Source organism: Rhamphochromis sp. 'chilingali', assembly GCF_963969265.1.
Source record: "Rhamphochromis sp. 'chilingali' genome assembly, chromosome: 14".
Lineage (NCBI taxonomy): Eukaryota > Metazoa > Chordata > Actinopteri > Cichliformes > Cichlidae > Rhamphochromis > Rhamphochromis sp. 'chilingali'.
This window is the reverse complement of record NC_137941.1, coordinates 7,251,927-7,271,767: the sequence shown is the minus strand read 5'-3', so window position 1 is coordinate 7,271,767 and position 19,841 is coordinate 7,251,927. Positions and strand designations below refer to the sequence as shown.

The 19,841-nt window shown below is 38.7% G+C and overlaps 1 protein-coding gene across 8 annotated transcripts in view; it reads left to right on the top strand.

Moving 5' to 3' along the window:
• mlphb (melanophilin b) overlaps window positions 1-19,841 on the top strand; it is a 46,017-nt gene that overhangs the window by 22,590 nt on the left and 3,586 nt on the right. For 3 of the 8 annotated variants that reach the window (XR_013974157.1, XR_013974158.1, XR_013974159.1), the window contains 12 exons: window positions 291-343; window positions 3,219-3,311; window positions 3,735-3,876; window positions 4,189-4,436; window positions 8,543-8,626; window positions 10,740-11,036; window positions 11,760-11,909; window positions 12,013-12,081; window positions 12,404-12,452; window positions 13,057-13,151; window positions 19,266-19,501; window positions 19,581-19,677. Coding sequence is in view for 3 of the 8 variants with exons in the window: in XM_080903572.1 (XP_080759698.1) it covers window positions 291-343; window positions 3,219-3,311; window positions 3,735-3,876; window positions 4,189-4,436; window positions 8,543-8,626; window positions 10,740-11,036; window positions 11,760-11,909; window positions 12,013-12,081; window positions 12,404-12,452; window positions 13,057-13,151; window positions 19,266-19,322 (1,337 nt within the window). In the remaining 5 variants the exon portion in view is untranslated. Of the gene's footprint in view, window positions 1-290; window positions 344-3,218; window positions 3,312-3,734; window positions 3,877-4,188; window positions 4,437-8,542; window positions 8,627-10,739; window positions 11,037-11,759; window positions 11,910-12,012; window positions 12,082-12,403; window positions 12,453-13,056; window positions 13,152-16,734; window positions 19,207-19,265; window positions 19,678-19,841 lie in introns of those variants that run through there. The other 5 variants (XR_013974155.1, XR_013974156.1, XM_080903572.1 and 2 more) reach the window with 5 other exon arrangements.

Genomic DNA, 19,841 nt, shown 5'->3' with positions numbered 1-19,841 from the left:
GGGAACTGTTACACACTGCAAAAATGCAGCTCCCTCGTAAACGCTCTCATAAAGAGGGACTGAAACACAGTCCATAGTGTTTCTGCTTTTGCTTTCTCTTGCTGTACTTTGTAAACAAGGTTCACACTATAAGGTCAAAGGCCACTGGTTAACAATAACAGAGGTCTCTGTAGTCTGGAGTGACTCTGGTTTCAGTCACATGGTATCTTTGGAAATGCATGCACACTGGAAAACAAAAAACCTTTTTTTGGTTATTCTAACACTGCCATGTCTTCCTTCTTTGTCTATAGGTGCATATGGGGAGCACAGTATGGATGCAACAGACTCACAACAACACCAAAGGGTACGGCAGCTCATTTTTAAATCATTTTCATATCTTAAAAGAACTAGCAGTAGATTCCCCTCAATTTTAACAACTATCTGAAATCGTTTTAAGGGCAGCCTTACTAAATGTTTGAACAATGTTGAGAGTTGGATGGAAAATGAAAAGTGAAATGAGGAAACACCTTCTGAGGTCATAGTAAAGACATTTGTTTGGATCTAAATTTGGTTAAAAGGTGGAAGGACACAGATTCCTCCTAAAACTCATAGATTAAACTCAGAGCCTTCTTCCTGTGGAGCAGCAGTGCTAACCACTGCAATAACTTGCTGGCTTATCATGTTACATCAGTCATTTTTGACTGTTCAGCTCACAATGCAGCCACAACTTACATGTAGATTTTATACATTTATGCATGTTGTTAAGCTTTGTACAACTCTGGCAATGCTGGAGTCTATTCCAGTTATCACTGAGCAGGATGCACCCTGGACAGGTCAGCAGTCCATCACAGTGCTAACTCATAGAAAACAACAATCATTCCTATTTTGATGAGGAGAGATCATTTAAAAGAACTGAACATGATTTATTGAGATAGACAAATTGTTGTCTTAGATGAGTAGACTGGTAACCCATCACAGCAGAACAGAATCCCAGTGGCCTTGACGCTGGTGGTGAAGATGAAGCCTGAGGCTTGGGTGCAGCTCTGAGGGACTCAGGTGAGGTAGAGATGGGGAGGAGGCGGGTTGAGCAACTGAGAGTCTGAAAAGAAGAATGATGGAGAGCACAGGGTTAAACCACGCAGAGTGGAGGCTGATTGGCTCAAAGAGTAGTGATGTCAATATTGAGACTGACAGCGTGGGAAACTGGTAGTGATGTAATGGACAGACTAGCAGCAAGGAAAGCAGGCAGATGGGTGATTATCTTACTGAACGCATGCAGACACTTCACTAATGTTCACACTTACAGTTAACATCCACAGAGAGAACATACAAGCTTCTGGAGTTGCCTTATTATTCTGTTAACACATTACATAAAAAGACAGCATGCAGCTGTGTTTCAGGTTGTAAAGTTTAAGTGAGTTTGCTGCCAACAGGAGCGACTCAATTGATGTGCATCATAAAACAAAAAATGAATTTAGTGTGTGCAGAGAGAAAATCATTTGCAGGTATTTTGTTATTTGCTGATGTGACATGTGGAGATCTGCAAGCATTTCCTAAAACAAGAGGCAATATCCTGTTTATTAGTTACTGGGAATTTAAGTCAGGTGTGATCAAAGCTTATCTGCAAAACAGACAACTTCACTGTAGCTTAATTTTGCATCCACATGTTTGCTCTTTTTTTCTTTAATCAATGGAGTTTTTGCACGAGTGTGCGCTGGTCAACACTAATTCCCACTGATGGCTGGTTCCTGATAAAAAGCAGAGGTGCTTTCTTCACAGGTTATCTTAGTGATCTAGGCCAGCCCCTCGTGAAGGACTGGAATGCCTGGCACGGGCAGGCCAGCACTGGCTGCAGAGTGCAGTGGGGAAATACCAAGCTGTCATATATAAAAGAGTCAGACCGGAGCTGAGCAAGCCTTTGGTTTAGAAAATAAGGGTGGGTGTGGGGGCACTGATTCCACTGGAATTCATCATAAAATGAAGATTACTATTGTTTATACCACACTCTGTGTGTACTGTAGAAGTTAAGCTTTGTTTATTTTCAATCATTGTGCTGACTGTTGAGAAATGACAGGACTCCCAGGCTCTGCTGGGTCTCCGGATGCATTTTTTCCAACCCTTGCAGTTTTTTCTATATATGTTTATCTTAAAGAATCTTAATTTTGATGGACGTTACAGAAACAGATTGCTGTTCACTGGATCCCTCGTTCAAGTTTCTTTTAGACACAGTGCCCTCTGCTGTTCCAAACAGCCTAATGTATTGAACCTTCTGACATTTCCCTGTAAGGAAACCGGCTCACATTCTGCCTGCTCAGAGAAGCTACAGTTCAGTTTAGATAGTGTTTGGAGCTGGTAGAGACTCAGTGACCCTGATGCTATGTCAACACTGGAACATGGATATGCACCCTTAAATCAAATTTCCCTAGAAGATCCAAAGAACCCATGGTGTGCGTCTCTCATTTCAGCATTACTTTTAACTCATTTAAAATATTTACCCACGTGCATGTATCTGTGAATCATGCACCGGCACCAAAAATAAATGAATAAATAAAACAAAAGATATAAATGTAATAACATAAGTATTAATCATATTTATTTTACTGCAGACCTGAGCTTTTAAGTGTTATGTATGCCCTATTAAAACCTTCCTAAAATATTATAGCCTTGTTGTTTTTAGCCAGGTATTTAAGTGTAACTCTACACATACACTTAAAGCCACACAGAGCTGCTTGTTAATGCAAATCTTTAATTATCCAATTATAATACATGACAGCAACATGATAATGAGTTCATGTTGAGTTCATCTGAGTCCAGTAGAGATGTGATGGAGATATGATGATATCATCTAAAAAGAAATGGAGGTCCAACCCAGGATGAACTAGGTGTACCTAACAAGGTGGCCTGTGTATTTGGACTATTGTTGGTTAAAAGGAAAAAAAAAATGTGACTATAAGCCCCATGGGAAGCAATTAGTGCTTAGTATTTGGTCATCATGCATAAGTAAAAGTCCACTTCTGTCTCTACAAGCAATACGAATCTATTATAACAGGCTAATTAGCAGTAGAAGGTATATACTTGTGTTAGTTCTGCTACAGCAGCAGTACATTAAAGGGCGACAAGTCAATCACTTTCTGAGTGTATGGAGCAAACAGCCTTTTGTCATGGCAGAGGTTTATCTCTTTACGCTTTCCTCTCTCCTCCCTGCTGACGATGGTGTTTCCCCTTCATGTTCTCCAAAGATGAAAAAGGTCAAAAGGAGGTTAACTGTTGATCCCATTGATTTCAAACTGGACGTTGACTACCTCAGCCAATCAAGAGGACCCTCAAATGAGGTACAGGCTAGACAACTAAACTAACCACAACTAGCATCCCTCCAAAACAAACTAATCTGCATGTTGTAATCCATAACAAAGACCATCTGCCTCTGCACTCTGTCTTTGCCAAACATTGTCTATGTTGGCTAGACAGTACTGTATTAGCACTGTCATCATTCATTCTCGTATCTGGCCACAATAACCCTTTTTGTGTACATCCAAATGTTGTGTGTGCAGACATGGACACATCTTGTCCATTTATTAGCTGAACAGATTTTCTAATGCAGTGAACTGTTTCAGGTGGTTTTTTCCTGCTGTAAATGTATGCTGTTTGGACTGAATGTGAAGCAGCAGTAAATTTAGGCTTTTCCTACTTGAGCCGGAAAAGCAGCAGAAGTCAAAGGGAATAACCTGCACACAATTCTCCACTCTTACCTCCAGGAGCCGGGTGATCGTGACATCATGGTCATGGATGTAGGCGGGAGGAAGTCGATGCTTGCTGAGGCAGATATGGCCACCGTGTTTCATCAGATCATGGATGAACAACATAAAGAGCTGGACCTTGAAATAACTCCACAACAAGGTAGAAATTAGATTCAAACGAACAAATAAAACTTTTTTTTTTTTTAAATATTAAAATAATCAAGGAACTTATAAGTAACACAAGAACTTGTGTTACTTGCAAATAAAACAAAAATAATTGTTTTATTTGCAATTGTAACTGGAATTGTTGAATTTAGTAATTAAGTAATTATAATGTGCTAAACTGTTGTTTGTTACTTTGTAATGAATAACTGATCAAAGAAAAATACTTATAATACTTATAATACTTAGCATTGTAGTTATTTTACTGCTGGTATAATGGCACCTGTGACAAAGAGGTTGCTTTGCACAGATGACCTGGTGTACTCAGATAGCCGGACAATCCCATCCCGCTCCATCTCCCGGCTCAGCTACTCCTCGTGTGGCAGCGGCAGCATCGGAGGCCCTCGATGCAGCAGCAGCGTCTACCTGCCTGGCCTTGAGGACTCAGAAGAAGAAGAGGATGAGCACTGCCAGCCGTACCCACTCTACCAGTTGCATTCAGGCCTCTGCCGCCAAACATCTCAGGACAGCCTGAGCTCAGCCAACCATCCGCCACAGGTCTTTCATATGCCTCATATTAACATCACACGAAATGGTCATTACATTACACTCATTTAAGACACTCATAAATCGTCTTTCACGTCTGGTTTCTGTGAGTGGAGGAAAGTTGCTGGCTTATTATATACATTTTGCCTGCATTCCACACCAATGAACACAGCCAGACATTAAAACGTAAAGCTGTGAGATTCCACATTATTAACGATCCATGTGGTTTTAATGATGATCATAAAAGTTTAATGCCCGTGTTTTGTTTTTTTCTTGGATAATCTTTATTTTTGTGCTCTGTTCACTTTGTTTGTTGGTAGGGGAAATTGGAAAAGGGTAGGCCTGGTGAATCATTATAAGGAAAGCAGAAAAATTCAGCTGATGCAGTAAAATCACATGGTTCAAATCTGTGATCACTGAGACATGGTGTTGGATTGATTGAAGCAGCTCAGAATAACTTTCAGTAAATTGTTGTTATTAATTCCACTCGGGATTATGAATTGAACTGCAGTCATAATCTTTGGAATCATTGTTCTGTAGCTGTCAGATAGATGGCCTCGCATCATTCAATGACAGCAAAGTGCCCGACTCCAGTGATTGCAAAACAAGCCCAATTCAGCCCTACAGAACCGCGCTGACAGTGTATATGAGATTATATGAGATGTTTGTGCTGATATACTGTGCTTGGTTTTCCCCAAACATTGTGCTCTTTATTTATGGACAAATATCTCCACTTTGGTCTCGTCTGTCCAAACGACATCATCCAGAAGTGTTGTGGTTTGTTTAGATGCTGAAGCTGTACTGCCATGTTCAGAAGAGGCTTTCTCCTGGCGACCCTTCCAAAAAAGCCATACTTGTTCCGTCTTTTTCTGATTGTACTGTCATGAACTTTAACATTTAACATGTCACATGAGGCCTGTAGAGTCTGAGATGTAGCGCTTTGGTTTTCTGCAGTTCCTCTCAGCATTGCACAGACTGACCTTGGGATAAATTAGTTGGGACGTCCACTCCTGAAAAGACTGTTCTCAATACTTTCTAACTGTGAATAATTTTTCTCCCTGCAGAATGATGTCCCTCATATTGTCCGGAATGACCATATTTTGCAGTTTATCAGAGGTTGTATTCATCTAATTTTAAAACCTGCATTGGTCAAATGGGACAACAAACTGTAGTGTTAACATGATAAACTTTATCTTGTTTTGAATGGGTTGTATGGGTTCAAACTTCATACCAAACTCAGCATTTGATCTGATCTGGTACATACATTAATTGCAGTGTCGCTTTAGAGGCACAGTTTAGAAAGAACACAAATAACAAGCTGATATTTTAAGCCTTTCAAGCAGTGCATGCTGGAAGTCGGACACAAGTTCTTCAGTCTGACGTGCTGAGTGATGTCGTGGAGACAGCTGCTAGATCAGAGGGAGGTTACATGCATTACATCAGTGTCTATTTATGTGTCAGTATTAAACACAGTCCCTGGAAAGGATTGAAGCAGTAACCGTGGCCGTTCTGTTCTTGTGAAGCAGATAGAAAACAGACTTTGTTTACCATTAGTCTGAGGAGGCTGCTTTGCTGACTGCTGTCACTAATCAATATGTCTGGATTTATCCTTGTGAATCTCAGTTTTCAGTTCATCTGTCTTTGAGGTGATTCAAACACAGTCTGGAGTTTATATGGAGGTATAACTCGAGCCATAAAAAGATTCTTTGCAGTTTTTAAAGATAAGGAATATAAAAACAAAGAAAGCAATTAAACTCTGTGATGGTGAGTAGCCATGAAAACAGAAGGAATTATCCAGCCTACCTGTCTCCCTGCGCTGATTTATACCTTCGATAAGTTGTGTCATGGTAAATTTGTCTCACAGCTGGGCAGCACACTGAAGAGACATGCAAACAGTCACCAGATCTGAACCCAGCTGTATGAGATTATGGATAGCAACACCACGTCAATCAAGCCAACCAAACAGTTTTATGGTAAAACCTAGTCATTTCACAGTCCCTGAAAACTTGGTCTCAGATTTCTTTATAAATTCAACAAATAATCAAACAACAGTCAAAAATATGCAACATATATTATGGAATCTGACTCAAAGTCTTGAATATAAGTCTTGAGGACTTTGCTAACATTTTGTTATCAATGTTTCTACATCAGTGTAGCCAAAGAGACAACAAGCAACAAGTTATAGTCCACCTAGAGGAGGTGTACACATGTCATTGCATAATTAGTTTTGCAAGAATTCCAAAGATGGGAGTGCCACAGGTGGTGTCCTGTTAGCAAACTCCCAACATCCTGCAAGAAATAAAAACACAGAGATAAATATAAAACCTAGAGTAAATACATACCTGCTCAGTGAAAACAAAGCAGTTAATGGAACTGAGAGTTCACATAATATTATCCATTATCAATATATGGGAGTGTCTGAACTTTGCATTCAAATATTTGCACAGCTGCAATAATTACAATTGGATTTCCCTCTTGCACGGTCTGCAGGCATCCTGTCAGCTTCTAAATGTCACCCTATCTTTATATGTTTACATGGTTTTAAATGAGTACATTTATAGATTTAATAAAGACATTAAACACAACTGGTCAACAGTGCTCACTACTGCGTCGCAGGTTTATTCAGGCTTATTCTGTATAAAAATGTCCAGAACTAAAAAGAGGAGCCAGTACAGCTCTGCCAAAGGACTCCTCCTTTGGCTCCATTGATCTGTTGACTTTCCTCATGACTTTCTCAGTCATTAGTTTCAAGGTTTTTTTTACAGAATATAATGTCTATATGGATTTGCTTTACAACATCACATATTATAAAACTGTAGCTTTGTCAGGTTGGCTGTGGCTACAATGTAGCTTGCCATCACCAGTGTGTGAATGTGTGTGTGAATGGGTGGATGACTGGATATGTAAAGCACTTTGGGGTCCTTAGGGACTAGTAAAGCGCTATATAAATACAGGCCATTTACCATTTACCATTTCTCATTTAGGGCCACACCTCGCTCATCACATACGGTTTCAATAAAAGAACAAACAACATAGCAAAATGTAACACTTAGAGTGGCTACTTGCATCTTTTATTTACAGTCAATGGTGACAGAGTAATGACAACTCATGCTTATACACTGATGAAAAGAATGAACAATTATAGAAAAAAAACCTTGATTTTCCAGTGTTTTTTAAAATTGTATTTACTGTCTTTCTCTTTCTGCCTTTAACATCAATCCCCCCTGACCATCTGAGAGCCATAATGCACCACAGCAGTTAAATAATTATGTTTAGGTTGTTTGCCTAAGTTTAATATTAGTATCAAGAGTTTGGATTTTTTTTAGGAGGTTGAATTTGGATGAACTGTGAGAGGAATTTTTCTTGTGGCAAGACATCAAAGGTGCATCAGATGACTGTCTGCTTGACTTCCTGACCTAAATATGATTCTTCATGTACCAAGGAGCGATCTCGTGTAGAGAAAATATTATTCCATTATGGCCAATTATCGAAGGGAACATTTAGTCTTCAGTTTTGTACACGAAGAGCATTTTGTGCAGTGTAATGTGAATTTGGTTAAGTACTTTTAGTTTAAATATATTTTTCTGGTTTCTTTCATCCAAGTAAATTTAGACATTGATGAAATATGGTGAAATCAGATTTGGGGACGAGTTGATATCCAGACAGCTCACTCTGATGAGAACATGTGAAACTGTAGCTTAACCATGTATGTATGTATGTATATATATGTATATATTGTACTATTCTTAGTTAGCGTATTGTCTGTCTTGTCTTAATGTTGGTTTAAAATGGAGCACTGTAACAAAAAATAATTTCCCCCAGGGATCAATAAAGTATTCTGATTCTGATTCTGATTCTGCATATTTGGTGCCACTGTGTTTTGATTGGTTCAGTATGAGTCAGAGTGGTTTAAGACATGCATTTGCTTTCATAGCATAGATGTGAGCAGTACCATTTAAACCATTAAGTGTCCAGTACTTTCATGTTTTGAAAACTATACATTTTTTGTAATGTTCCTTACGTTTTGTGTTATTTTGGGGTTTGTTTGTTTTATGAATTAATATTTCTTAATTCTGCCTCTATATGTACTTTCATTTATTTCTTCCTTTCTTTCTTAGATCACTGACATTAACAGACGGATGTCAGCAATTGAGACTCTTCTGAACCGCTTGGAGCAGAAAGTCACCTCAACATATGACCAGGTAAATCTATCAGGTGTCAAGAGTACAGCTGCCAAAATTTCATGATCAGCATCTCAGCAGCAGCCTAGAAAGAAATGAGTGAAGCTTAAAAGACTGAAAGAACCTGTTTACATCTATAAAGCCATGGTTAGAGACACTGTGCAGTATTTTAGCATAACAATGTACAGACTAGCGGATTTTCAAATCACTTAAAGCCTAAATTTACATGAAAATAGTTAAGACAAATTACATCTATTTTATTTTATTTTTATAAATAATTTTCTATTTTGAATTTGATGCCATGCCAGTACCAGCTAAAAGTGCACACAAACTTCACTTTTATTAAGTCACAATTTGTCAGGGTCATGGTTATACTTGTTATACCGCCCTCAAGTGGCCAAAACAATCAGTGCAACTTTAAGACAAACACACTTGATGTACCTGCATGAAAACTTGATTTTTTTTGAAGGTATTTTCTTTCAAATAAAGAAAACTAACTCATTGTTCATGCATTGTGCTAAAGAAAGGAGACACACACTTACTCATATTTCATCATCCTCTAATCAAATGTGTGATCTCAGTGGGTTCAGTGTCTGTCTTTAATTGGGCCGTGAGCTCTCAAACCCACATCAGTATCATCACAGACTGAGCCAAGCCGCAAAAACAGCAAACCAGAAACGAATGTAGAATTTAGACTCAGTCGCTAATTAGTGGCTATTCAACTTCAAGTGAGAGCAGCAGTTGATTGACTCATGCTTTTCCTCTTTTTCTTGTGGCAAAGCACAGCTTAAATCAATTTGCATATATCTTATGTTCTGACTGTTCTGTCTGCACGCGATAAGTCTGCATTAATGTCCATGTGATCAGTGAAGGAAAAACAGAGTTCTTGTGCTTTCAGACATCCATGTTCCAGTTCTTGTTTAGGATCATTACCGAGTGGTCAGAACACAGCTGGACAAATGAATGTGTCTATTGTAATCGGTACACTAAGCTCTGCCCACTTTCTGTTGTATCTGTCTATTCTATTCGAATACTCCACATAAATAAGAACTACAGGTACAACAGATGCACAATCTTCCAGTTGAAAATCGTTGAATGATACATGAGAAATTCAAATGATAACCCTATATGCGTGTTCTGAACATGCTAGGTTAGAGGTTAGGACTTATAGACCCTAGTTTAAGTCTAGCTAAGGATCCTTGTTACATCTTCACAGTCACACATTGGTTAGAAATGACACTTGTCTTTCATGCAAACTGAAAACAAGTTGTTATGGATCTATGAATCTCCTAAAGCAAGAATATCAGTTGAGACGATAGCAATTTATCTTAGCGACTTTCTAGTTTGTAGTGAGATTAAGACAGATTTGTTTCTGTGAGGGGCCAAGCTGGCCATCTCTCACTGCAGCACAGAGACTCTGCTCTCAGTGATAGTGCTGGAGAAAAGTTTGGTTACACTTTACTAGGCCTAAATGCTGACAGTGCTCATTGCCACACATGCAACAAGGTTTTTGCACATGTGGAAAAAATTTCGAGCATCCTGTGGCACTCCCCATCACTGTTGTGGGTATGTCTGTATGAAGCAGTGAAGCAAAGTGATGTAAAACTATGTCTAAATGAAGTGATGGAGCCACCAAAGGGGTTTGCGTTTAACCTTTTCATGAGCAAAACAATGCTAGTGTGCTATTATACATTAGGCACCAATCAGATCAGATTAAAGCAGTGCTCTCGTGTTTGCAATGTGAAGCATTTGTCAAAATAATATTTGTAAGTGAATAATAGATAGAAGATGGTTGATTGGAAGTCAGGGGAAATCCTGCAAAGTTTCCCTCAAATCCAACGAGTATGTTAGGTTATAATTACATGGACTGTACCCGAGGCCACCAAAGTACACTGCAGTCTGTTTGTTTTTGGCCTGGAAAAGAAAACTGGAGTATGAAAACAGAAAAACATAATCAGTGATGGAGCACTTGTGTATTATACATCATGCATTCACTCTAGCAGTACATTTTAAATCAGTATAACAATTCCCATTAGGTTGACGATCCAGTCATTCAAGATCCAAAGTAAAAACATTAACCGTATGCTGTGTAGATTTGTCTCAGTCACATTGTCTGTGCTTTGTTCCCAAACAGACTTCTCCCACTCCCAGCAGCACCTCTCCTCTTCCTCAGTGGAACGAAGTGGACCTGGAAGAGCAGCAGCTAAGACAGAGGTTGCACGAGATGACAGACAATATCAGTGACCATAGCCTGACCTCTGATGATGAGGACGAGCCCGAGAGACCACATTCCTCCCAAGAAATCCTAGCATGGAGGAGCCCACAGGCGGATCCAAGGCCTTCCAAACTACCTATCAGACCAACATCCAGAGCCAGCATCGTGGTCTCCAGGCTCGAGGAGGAGCAGCCTCAGCAGACAGAATCTCTGAAGGTACAAATTCTGTGGCATTTTTATAAGAAATCAGGGTTTTTTTTATGTACGCGCAAGCATTCATTACCAGTTTGTTTACTGACAGAAAGAGACATAAGTCGTGAGCATCTGGCTTGCTGCACTTACTAAAAACAGCATGGCTCATGAAATTCCAGCCGACCTCTGCTGGAAATCGGTTCAAGTGCACACTGGAATCATAAATCAAGTCACTCAGGCCTTGGGTTTATTTTTCGTCTGCAACCATCACTCCCAGATTGTCGGAAAAAGAAGACGAATTAAATTAATAACTTCTGCTTAGCTGCCGTGCTAAGTTTCCTCAACTGTTTTCACTGGCAGTTCCTTCCATTTAAGCTGCAGTGCACTGATGAGTCATGATGTTTTCACATCACTTCACTACAAGTTTGTTCAGCCAGCATTAGCTCAATTAATTTAATGTATTTAAAGTATCAGGTAACACTGGCTTTTAGTATCAGGAAAATGGACGTGGGACCAAACTTATTGAGCCGGTGGTCACGAAGAAGAACTGCAGATTTTGGTACATTTGATTTTACATAATTTTTCAGACCCCACTGTAAGCAGGTACCAATCAAGTGGCACCATTTAGCTATCACATAATTTGTTAACATGACATCATTTCAAATTTCATTAAGTTTTTTTGTTGTTGTTTTTTTTTTTTTACCTGAAAATGAAAATTTTTGCTTTCTGACTGGACTTGTCTTCCAGGCTAATGACTCCTCTGAAAGCCTGGAGAGGAAGGGTCACCCCCTAGAGGAGGGATCAAAGGCAAGCTTCAAAGGATCAACTGCATTACTGGTTGAACTGGAAGACAAAGTAGCTCAAGCAGCAGCTAATGTCCAGAATGCCCAGAGTGAGGTGAGGGTTACATTAAAGGCTAAGTAAAGTTTGATTTGTATTGAAAATGCAAAGAGATGTAAAGTTGTGGCACATCCTGTCATTTCTTTCTTTTTACTCCAAGGTGTCTGACATCGAGAGCAGGATTGCTGCCCTGAACGCTGCCGGCATGTCCTCGGATAAAAAAAGAAAGGTAACACCATTATATCACTGAGTTTCATATCCAAAACTGTTATGACAGAAAACATTTGCTTATACAAAACCCTTTTATGTTTGTGTGAAATCAAACAAGTGGACACAGGCGTCATTCTTAGAGCCAACGTGTTTTCTGTGATTATGTGGCACGATGGTCTTTGATTTGCCTCTCAAAATAACCACAGATGTGATTTCTATGAGTAGGTCTGCCTATGATGAACATTTGTAAAGCATCGAGGTGCCAGAATGCTAATAGAATAAAAGTTTTCCCACATCCTAAATTTATGTTTTTTCTCCTTGCCTTCTGCTTTGTCTTGCAGTCCGCAATCCCGATCCAAGCCAGAAGACTTTCCTACAACTTTCCCACAAGTAAGAACTGACACTGCTGCCCCTGAGATCAATCCCCAGGGCATCACAGCTAACTCAGAACATCTTAACCTTTTGAAACTTAGAACACATGATGAGCTGCTCTATAACTCAGTGAACACTGTGTCCTCGTTATACTATGGCTTTAATTTTCCCAGCTGGATAGCACTTCATCTGATTCATTGAGTGGAGACTTACCATGTGTCTTGTACTTTAAACAGTATTGTGTTTTTTTGTTGTTTTTATAAAGAATAGGGAGTATATCTAATTTTTTAGCATATTATGTTATTTTTTTTATCTTTCTTTGCTACTGAAAAGTTCTTTTTAGGCCAAATTCAAGTCAAGTGCTTTTGTAACCTGCTCTTGGACTTGGTGCCAGTTGTTATTTAAAGTTTATAGAGTGTTTCTAATTTACTTTCCCATCAAAGTTTTCCAATAAGCTTATTTTCAGCATCCCACATCTGGGATTTTGAAACATCACATTTGTTTCTAACTATTAGATTCTGGACTGAATCCCAAAAAGAGCCATAATTTGACTTTTAACTGTGCTTTGATAAAATAGAGCCTGTAGAATACAATGTACAATGCAGCTGATGTATGTTTCCAGACCAGGTGGACAGGTTTACCAGGAACTCCCTCTACAGGGGCTCACTGACACAGAGGAACCCAGTGACAAAGGCCAAGACCAGGGCTGCCTGTGCGGTATGACCCCACCCTACGGTGCTGGGTGCTGTGAAGAGTTCAATTCCCAAACTACATAAGTGCCATTTGGAGGGGAAAAAAAAAGTGCTGCAACAAAACTGGCATTCGATGCTTACCAATTTTTTTTATGTGAGAAGATTGATTCCACTGTCATAGTTAATTTTACATTAAGTTGGGAGATCTACAGCCGTGAAGCTAAATTTGAATGTGTACTGTGATGATATTTTTTAACTTTATCTTGTGGTTGTTACAACTTCCTGGATACGTTTAGGAAAAGCAACATATTTAGGTTCAGGTAAAGGTCCGAAATGTAAAAATCAATGTGGAAACATGCGGCTGATTTATCTGAAGGCCACCAGATGGCAATTGGAGTGGTTGCAACAAAACACTCCACTACTAGACGTTTATAGGAAAACAGCTTTCTCTCTCTGGAAATAGTTTACTGCTGAGTTTATGGGCTCAGTCACTAATTTTGGGTCATATTGAATAAAAAGATTAAGTCTGCTTGTTTAAATAGGTAATACAAGGTTTCAAAATTGAAAATTATGTGTGGTATCAAAGCCGATTTATGAAGTTATGAATCACAAGTGATTAGCCAATGAGCAGTCACAGTCAGGCCTGCCCTTCCTCGTCGCATCCTATTTTTTTTGCAAAACATGCACATTTTGAGGCTTCAGAAAAGGTCGACATAAAGCAGTGGGTGACTAATCACACTGATCTTTTATACTAAAATACGTTTTTATACAGTAATCGATCCAGGCTGGGGTTTAATACCACCTTTAAAAAGTCAAATCCCTGCTTGTGCAGTCTCCCTTAATTACTCAGTCAGATCCAGCCCTCACTTTCAGAAAGCTTAATTCAAGGTTTTTGTAACTTGTCAGTCAAAAAAAGCTGCTTTGTAAACCTGCTCACTGTGCATTTTGTCCCATGTCATGAATGAATATGGATAAATAAAAAAACAAAATAAAGTGAAACGAGACTCCATCTGAAGGTGAGGATGCTAGAGATGCTCCTGAGCTGCTCCAGTGGATTTGTGCAAAGTTTAAGGATCCATGAAAGTGGATATCAATCTTCTCAACTAACCTCCATCACAAAACGTGGATTCATGCATTTTCCCAAATGTGAATAAAAATTCCTTTAGTAAAATGCCTTGAATATCAGGAATGAACTCTTCACGTGCTGATCACACCAGGCTTTCACTGCTTGTTTGATTTGAGCTGCTGGTGGTTTCTAGCTTTGTGGTGTTTTGAAATAATTTCATTTTTTAACGCATTTCCTGCTTTTTTTCCCCCAATCAAGTGCACACGTTCACATTTCCTGAATCATGTTTTTGTTGGTAAAGGAAAGAGTTAAATCTCATACTGGGTTAAAATTACTTTGTCTGAAATTAAGTGCATACGCTGGGATGTTTGATTACACAATATAATGGTGGAAAATCTCAGGGTAATTTTGATAAGAGAGAAAAATAATGGCATCAGTGATTATGTGGCTGTTTTGAATAATATAATTGGCTTCCTGCTTGAAGAAATATGCATGTCTGCATTACACTTTGTCTCTGAGTTGAAGGTACCTAAAGTCAATGATAAGAATTTTAAAAAGAGCCAGAAACAATATTTTCTGAGGCCTCCCTTGTTAAGAGAAAAAATGTGAACCTTAAATCACAGGAGGTTTTTTTGGTTTTCTTTTTACTTTTATCACTGTAGGAGCCTCATCCAGTAAAATATATCTCATTTTCAACACAGCGTATCGTCCAGTGTTCATGTCACGGTCTGGCTGGCAGACCGTGGGGATGTGGGGGAATGAGGACCCAAAACGCATGGTTCTGCGATGCAAACAGTGCACTTTATTTACAGTGAAGGCTGTAAACACAATAACTCCCCGATGCTCCCTTGAATCCCGTGTGTGTGCTCCCCTCCGACGTCTGTGCTCGTGCTCCCCGCTGTTGTGTTCTCGCACACCCTGTGCGTGCTGCCGTTCTGGTCCACTCTTCCACCTGGAGGGAAAACCACAAAAACAGCCATCAACACCAACCCCGGCGGGCATACACGAACTGCACCGTTGTACGCTGACTGACTGACTGACTGACTGACTGACTGACTGACTGACTGACTGACGCGCACACACACACACACACACTTGGGTAGACAACTCAATGATTCCGCGCCGGTGGGAGCTCCAACACTCTCCTAAGTAGCTCCCCCGACGAGCCCTGATCACCAACAGATGTGTGGCAGGAACTTCAGGTGTGGCCAGTCCTCCTGCAGGGCCACACCCATACCCTGCCTGTACATATAATGAGTAGAACACCGAACAACACAGCATAGTGCAGAAAAACACACATTCCCAAATAATAACAACAACACTAATAATAATAATAATAATAATAATAATAACGGTCCATCCTGCTCACGGACCCCCGAGTCCTCCAGAGCCGGGTCCGTGACAGTTCAGCAGTCCTCAACCTAGTCATAGCCAGAGCAACCCCAATATGAACACACTGTAATTTGATCAGTGCTCAGCTTTTGCTCTACACACTGTTATACTTTGCAGAAGCATTATAAAGCATGTAAAAACGTGCTTATTTTCTCTTAAAAGTGGACCTATTCTGCCTTTCCTTATTTTCTGTAATTAACATCATATACATCCAGGTGTTTGACTTCATATTAAATATGCCCCAAGTTTGTAATAACGTGGTCCGCATGTGTATAAATAATCCCTGTAACACAAAAGCTCAAGCTTCAGACACCTCTAACCACTGTTTCTAACAGTTTTTTTCTACTTTTGGCTCTGTATGATGTCATGGAGAAAGAATGTCCCTAATTTGGTCATCTCAGACACAGAAGCCCCACCCACCTGCTTTTCAGATCTTTACCAGAAAGCTGTCTTATGCTACAGCGACAGTGGGTCCACTTTGCTTTTATATATGAATATACAACCAGCTGTCAACCAGTTGGGTTGAATCCCCATTGCAACAAGATGCATTGCTGAAAAATCAAAGTGACTGAAGCTAATTACAATTGTTTACCAAATGCATACAAATACAGTTCGATCAAAGCCCAACCACTGAATTCGCCTATTGACAGGAGGTTTCCGCCGTCTTTTAACTTCAGTGTGGCTGAGGCATTAGCAGGAGGGTGGTCTTAAAAGGACAACAGCTGAAGTAATTTGTTTCAGACAGACAATGAACTGGCGGGACCGAGGCTCATTAGATAAATAAAATAAACAAGATGAACAAAAAATATTTTAAACTGTGATTCACACAAAGCTACCCAAGTAGAATCTAAGAATAAAACTATGCAGTTGGAAGTGAGCATCATAGGTCCACTATACTACGCTGTACATCTGTTGTCAATTTCGTGTTCCTTTCTTCAAGCCTGAGTAATCATTCACAAACCTCACAGCTTGCATAATGGCTCATAAGTCATCAGCAGGTTTATAAATATTTCTAACATGTATTAAACACATATTGATCTTTTGTCTCGATTGCTTTGAAACAGTGATTTCATTAACCCAATCAAAGCATTAAATGGCTGATTAACCATAATACTAGTCAATCAATATTTTTGTCTCGCTTTTCTTGCAGAAACCAGTAATGACCCAGGGCTCATGAGGAGGAGGCTGTAAAGCATTATTACATAATGCTTTACACACTGGCACTGAGCAGCAAAACATGAACTATTCACAAAAGGCGTGTTTTTGTTCTTTGAAACAAATGCATTTGAACTGACACGTGGCAACCAACAAACGGAGATCAGAGATCAATCAGTTATCTTTTCCTGACCATAGTGCAGTAGTTTATGTTGCCTAGACATAACAATGTAGTTTTGGAAATTTAACCAGAATCCAAATTAAATCCCTTTAAAGCTGGAGAAACATGACTTTGTGTACATATGAATAAGAATCTTAAATATGATATCAGACTGATGAAAAATCTTGTTCATGAAATTCATGTGCGGTTACACGGAAGTATATAAAATTTCATGAGGAATTGCCGTACGACTATGTTGGTTTAGGTTTCCCACATAAATTGCAGAACTTGTCAAATGAGCAGTGGAACAGTGGGTCTTCTAATCTTCTTACATTTATCTTTAAAAGGTGTGTTTTTGATATTGCTGTTGTTTTACAGGGCTAAATCCATAAAGTATGTTACACGTGACATGCACTAACATCTGCCTCTAAGTATAAACATTTACAGAATTTGTATACACTAACATGCAAGTTAACACATGCATTTGCCTTAATGCGCAAAAGCACTGATTGTACTAATCTGGAATTTATAACTGGCTAATTCATCGTTGTGGATAAACCGAAATATGCATTGCGTGCTTTAAATGCAGTTTCAGCAAACAGAATCAAGCCAGTGAAAAAGAGGTGCAAATCCGAACTGTAAATCAGTTTGAATTAGTCTGAAATTTTCACACACAAAAAAACATATAGATAAATGTATATTTTTTATATATTTTTTAAAAGTTCTATTATTAATAATCTACGGTGTGTTGGAAAGTTTAATTGATTGTAAAATTAAACTGATGTCACAGTGAGAAGAGCAGGTCTGATGTGATTGTTTTATAATATATGACATTTATGTAAGTTAATGAATAAAATGTATACGGAATATATAGAAGTACACACTGTATGCATTATGGTGTTGGAAAATATTTTTATATTGGATTAATAAATCATGCACATTCATTTTTAACTAAATCTTTGAAATCAATATTTTTATGTAATCTCAGCATATATGGAAAAATTAATTATAAGTGCAATTAAATATGCATCTTTTTTGTCTTTGATGAGTTATAGTGAGTGAGAGAAGTCAAAACATTGTACTGCTTGTCAGATTTCAAGGTTTTTATGATAAGTTGGAATTTCCATCATTCACTAATTTGTCACTTATTGTAAAATTTTAGCTGGAGCATCTTTGTTGACCATAATTTATAGGTTCAACATTATCGTGTATTCAATAACATCTGAAACTAAACACATCAGAAGAGTGTTTACTGAGATCGTGGCCTTTAGAAGGAATGTGGGTTGACTTCGATTTCACGTTTCAAACTTGGAAGCTATGTCCATCTTCTATATACAGTCTGCAAGGAGAGATTACTCGCCTAGCTTGGACTAGCTAAATATTGATACTATATTCCAATTAAGCTAACTGATCCCCAGAAGTCCTACACACTGCCCTTTCAGTTGAATTTATCCAAACCTTTGAAAACAGCAGTGTTTATTTATAGGCTGTACAATGACATGTCTTCGGAGATGACAAAGAATGTATCCATGATGTAATGATAAACTGGGTGTGCACTGTGTAAATAAATGCTTATGCTTTTATAAAGGGCTGGAGACTGAACGATGCGAGGAGGTTCACAGCCTGTGAGCTTCACAGTCACAGAATTGCTTTACTTTATGTATTACAGTTTAAGATCACCATTTGTAGCCACTGGAGAGAGAAACTGACAACACGTATTTATTTGACTTTTTTATTGATTTGATTTATTTACTTTTCTGAATCACCATAAAGATTGTTTCAAGCCTGTGTTAAATTATCACTTTAATTGAAATTATTTGCACCACTGGTCTTATTAAATTATTTACAAGCTAAACTGTTGTTTTCTGTCCTTTTTTAGCCATTGGCGTAGATTATTGTATCAAGCAGCAGCTTTCATATCAGTATAATCCAATCAAAACCTTAACAAGTCACACCTTTGCTCTTGGTTCAGAGCTTTTTCATAGTGCCTCTTTGTTAACTGAATCTCCAGGGAAGGTTTTATCTCTGCGCTATGGAAAGAACAATTTAAATAGAAATATACAACAATCCCACATTTAAACGTTGCATTAACTTTGTATATTTGTATATTTTTGATTAACTTCATGACATCTAAGTTAAAATAATAAAAAGCACTAAATAACCAGTAACAAAAAGCTTGGTAAGACTATAGCAGCTCATTAAAATAGATTATGACAAAACGAAATAGCTCAATTAGGTTCAACCCAAAAAAGCTCAACTAAACAGAACAAAAGACAATATAACTTTTAACTAAAATTCTAGATGCAATAAAATAAAATGTCTATGTAGCGTTTGATTTTTTTTTTTTTTTTTTTTTTTTTTAAAAGATCAACTGTGGGCTCCAACAGAAGAAAAACCTCCAAGCTGATTGTTGTGTTGACTGAAAGCTGTGCTGCCATTCTTGCACGTGCATGCACTACATATTCTTCCTGAAAGGTGGGTGACATCAGCATATCAACATACCGCTGCCCCTCCTGCTGCATATAAAGAAATGATGACACAGCTGATAAACTGACACCCGGAGAGACCCAGACCTGAGAAGCACAACCCCTTTATAGATCAGGTGAGAAGAATCTGAACACTCTTTCTCTTGTAGTCTTATTTCAAGCCATAAATTTATTTTTCTTGCCTTTCCTGCCCAGACAAAGTCCTACACCTGTTTGCGTCAGCTGACTCTTACTGGGACGTAGCAAAGCAATCATTGAAGTTTGGTTCTGCAGGTCAACATGTTTCGAAACGGTAAGTCTTCACATGTGTTCAGTATCTCTATTATGCCTTTCAGTTGCAAAACCAAACTGAGGATTGTTTGGCTCTGCAGTAATGCAACCATGTGATTAAGACAAAGTAGAGCCAGAGAGTCTGAGTAAGAGAAAAACGGGGGGAAAACTGCTTAAGCATCAGAT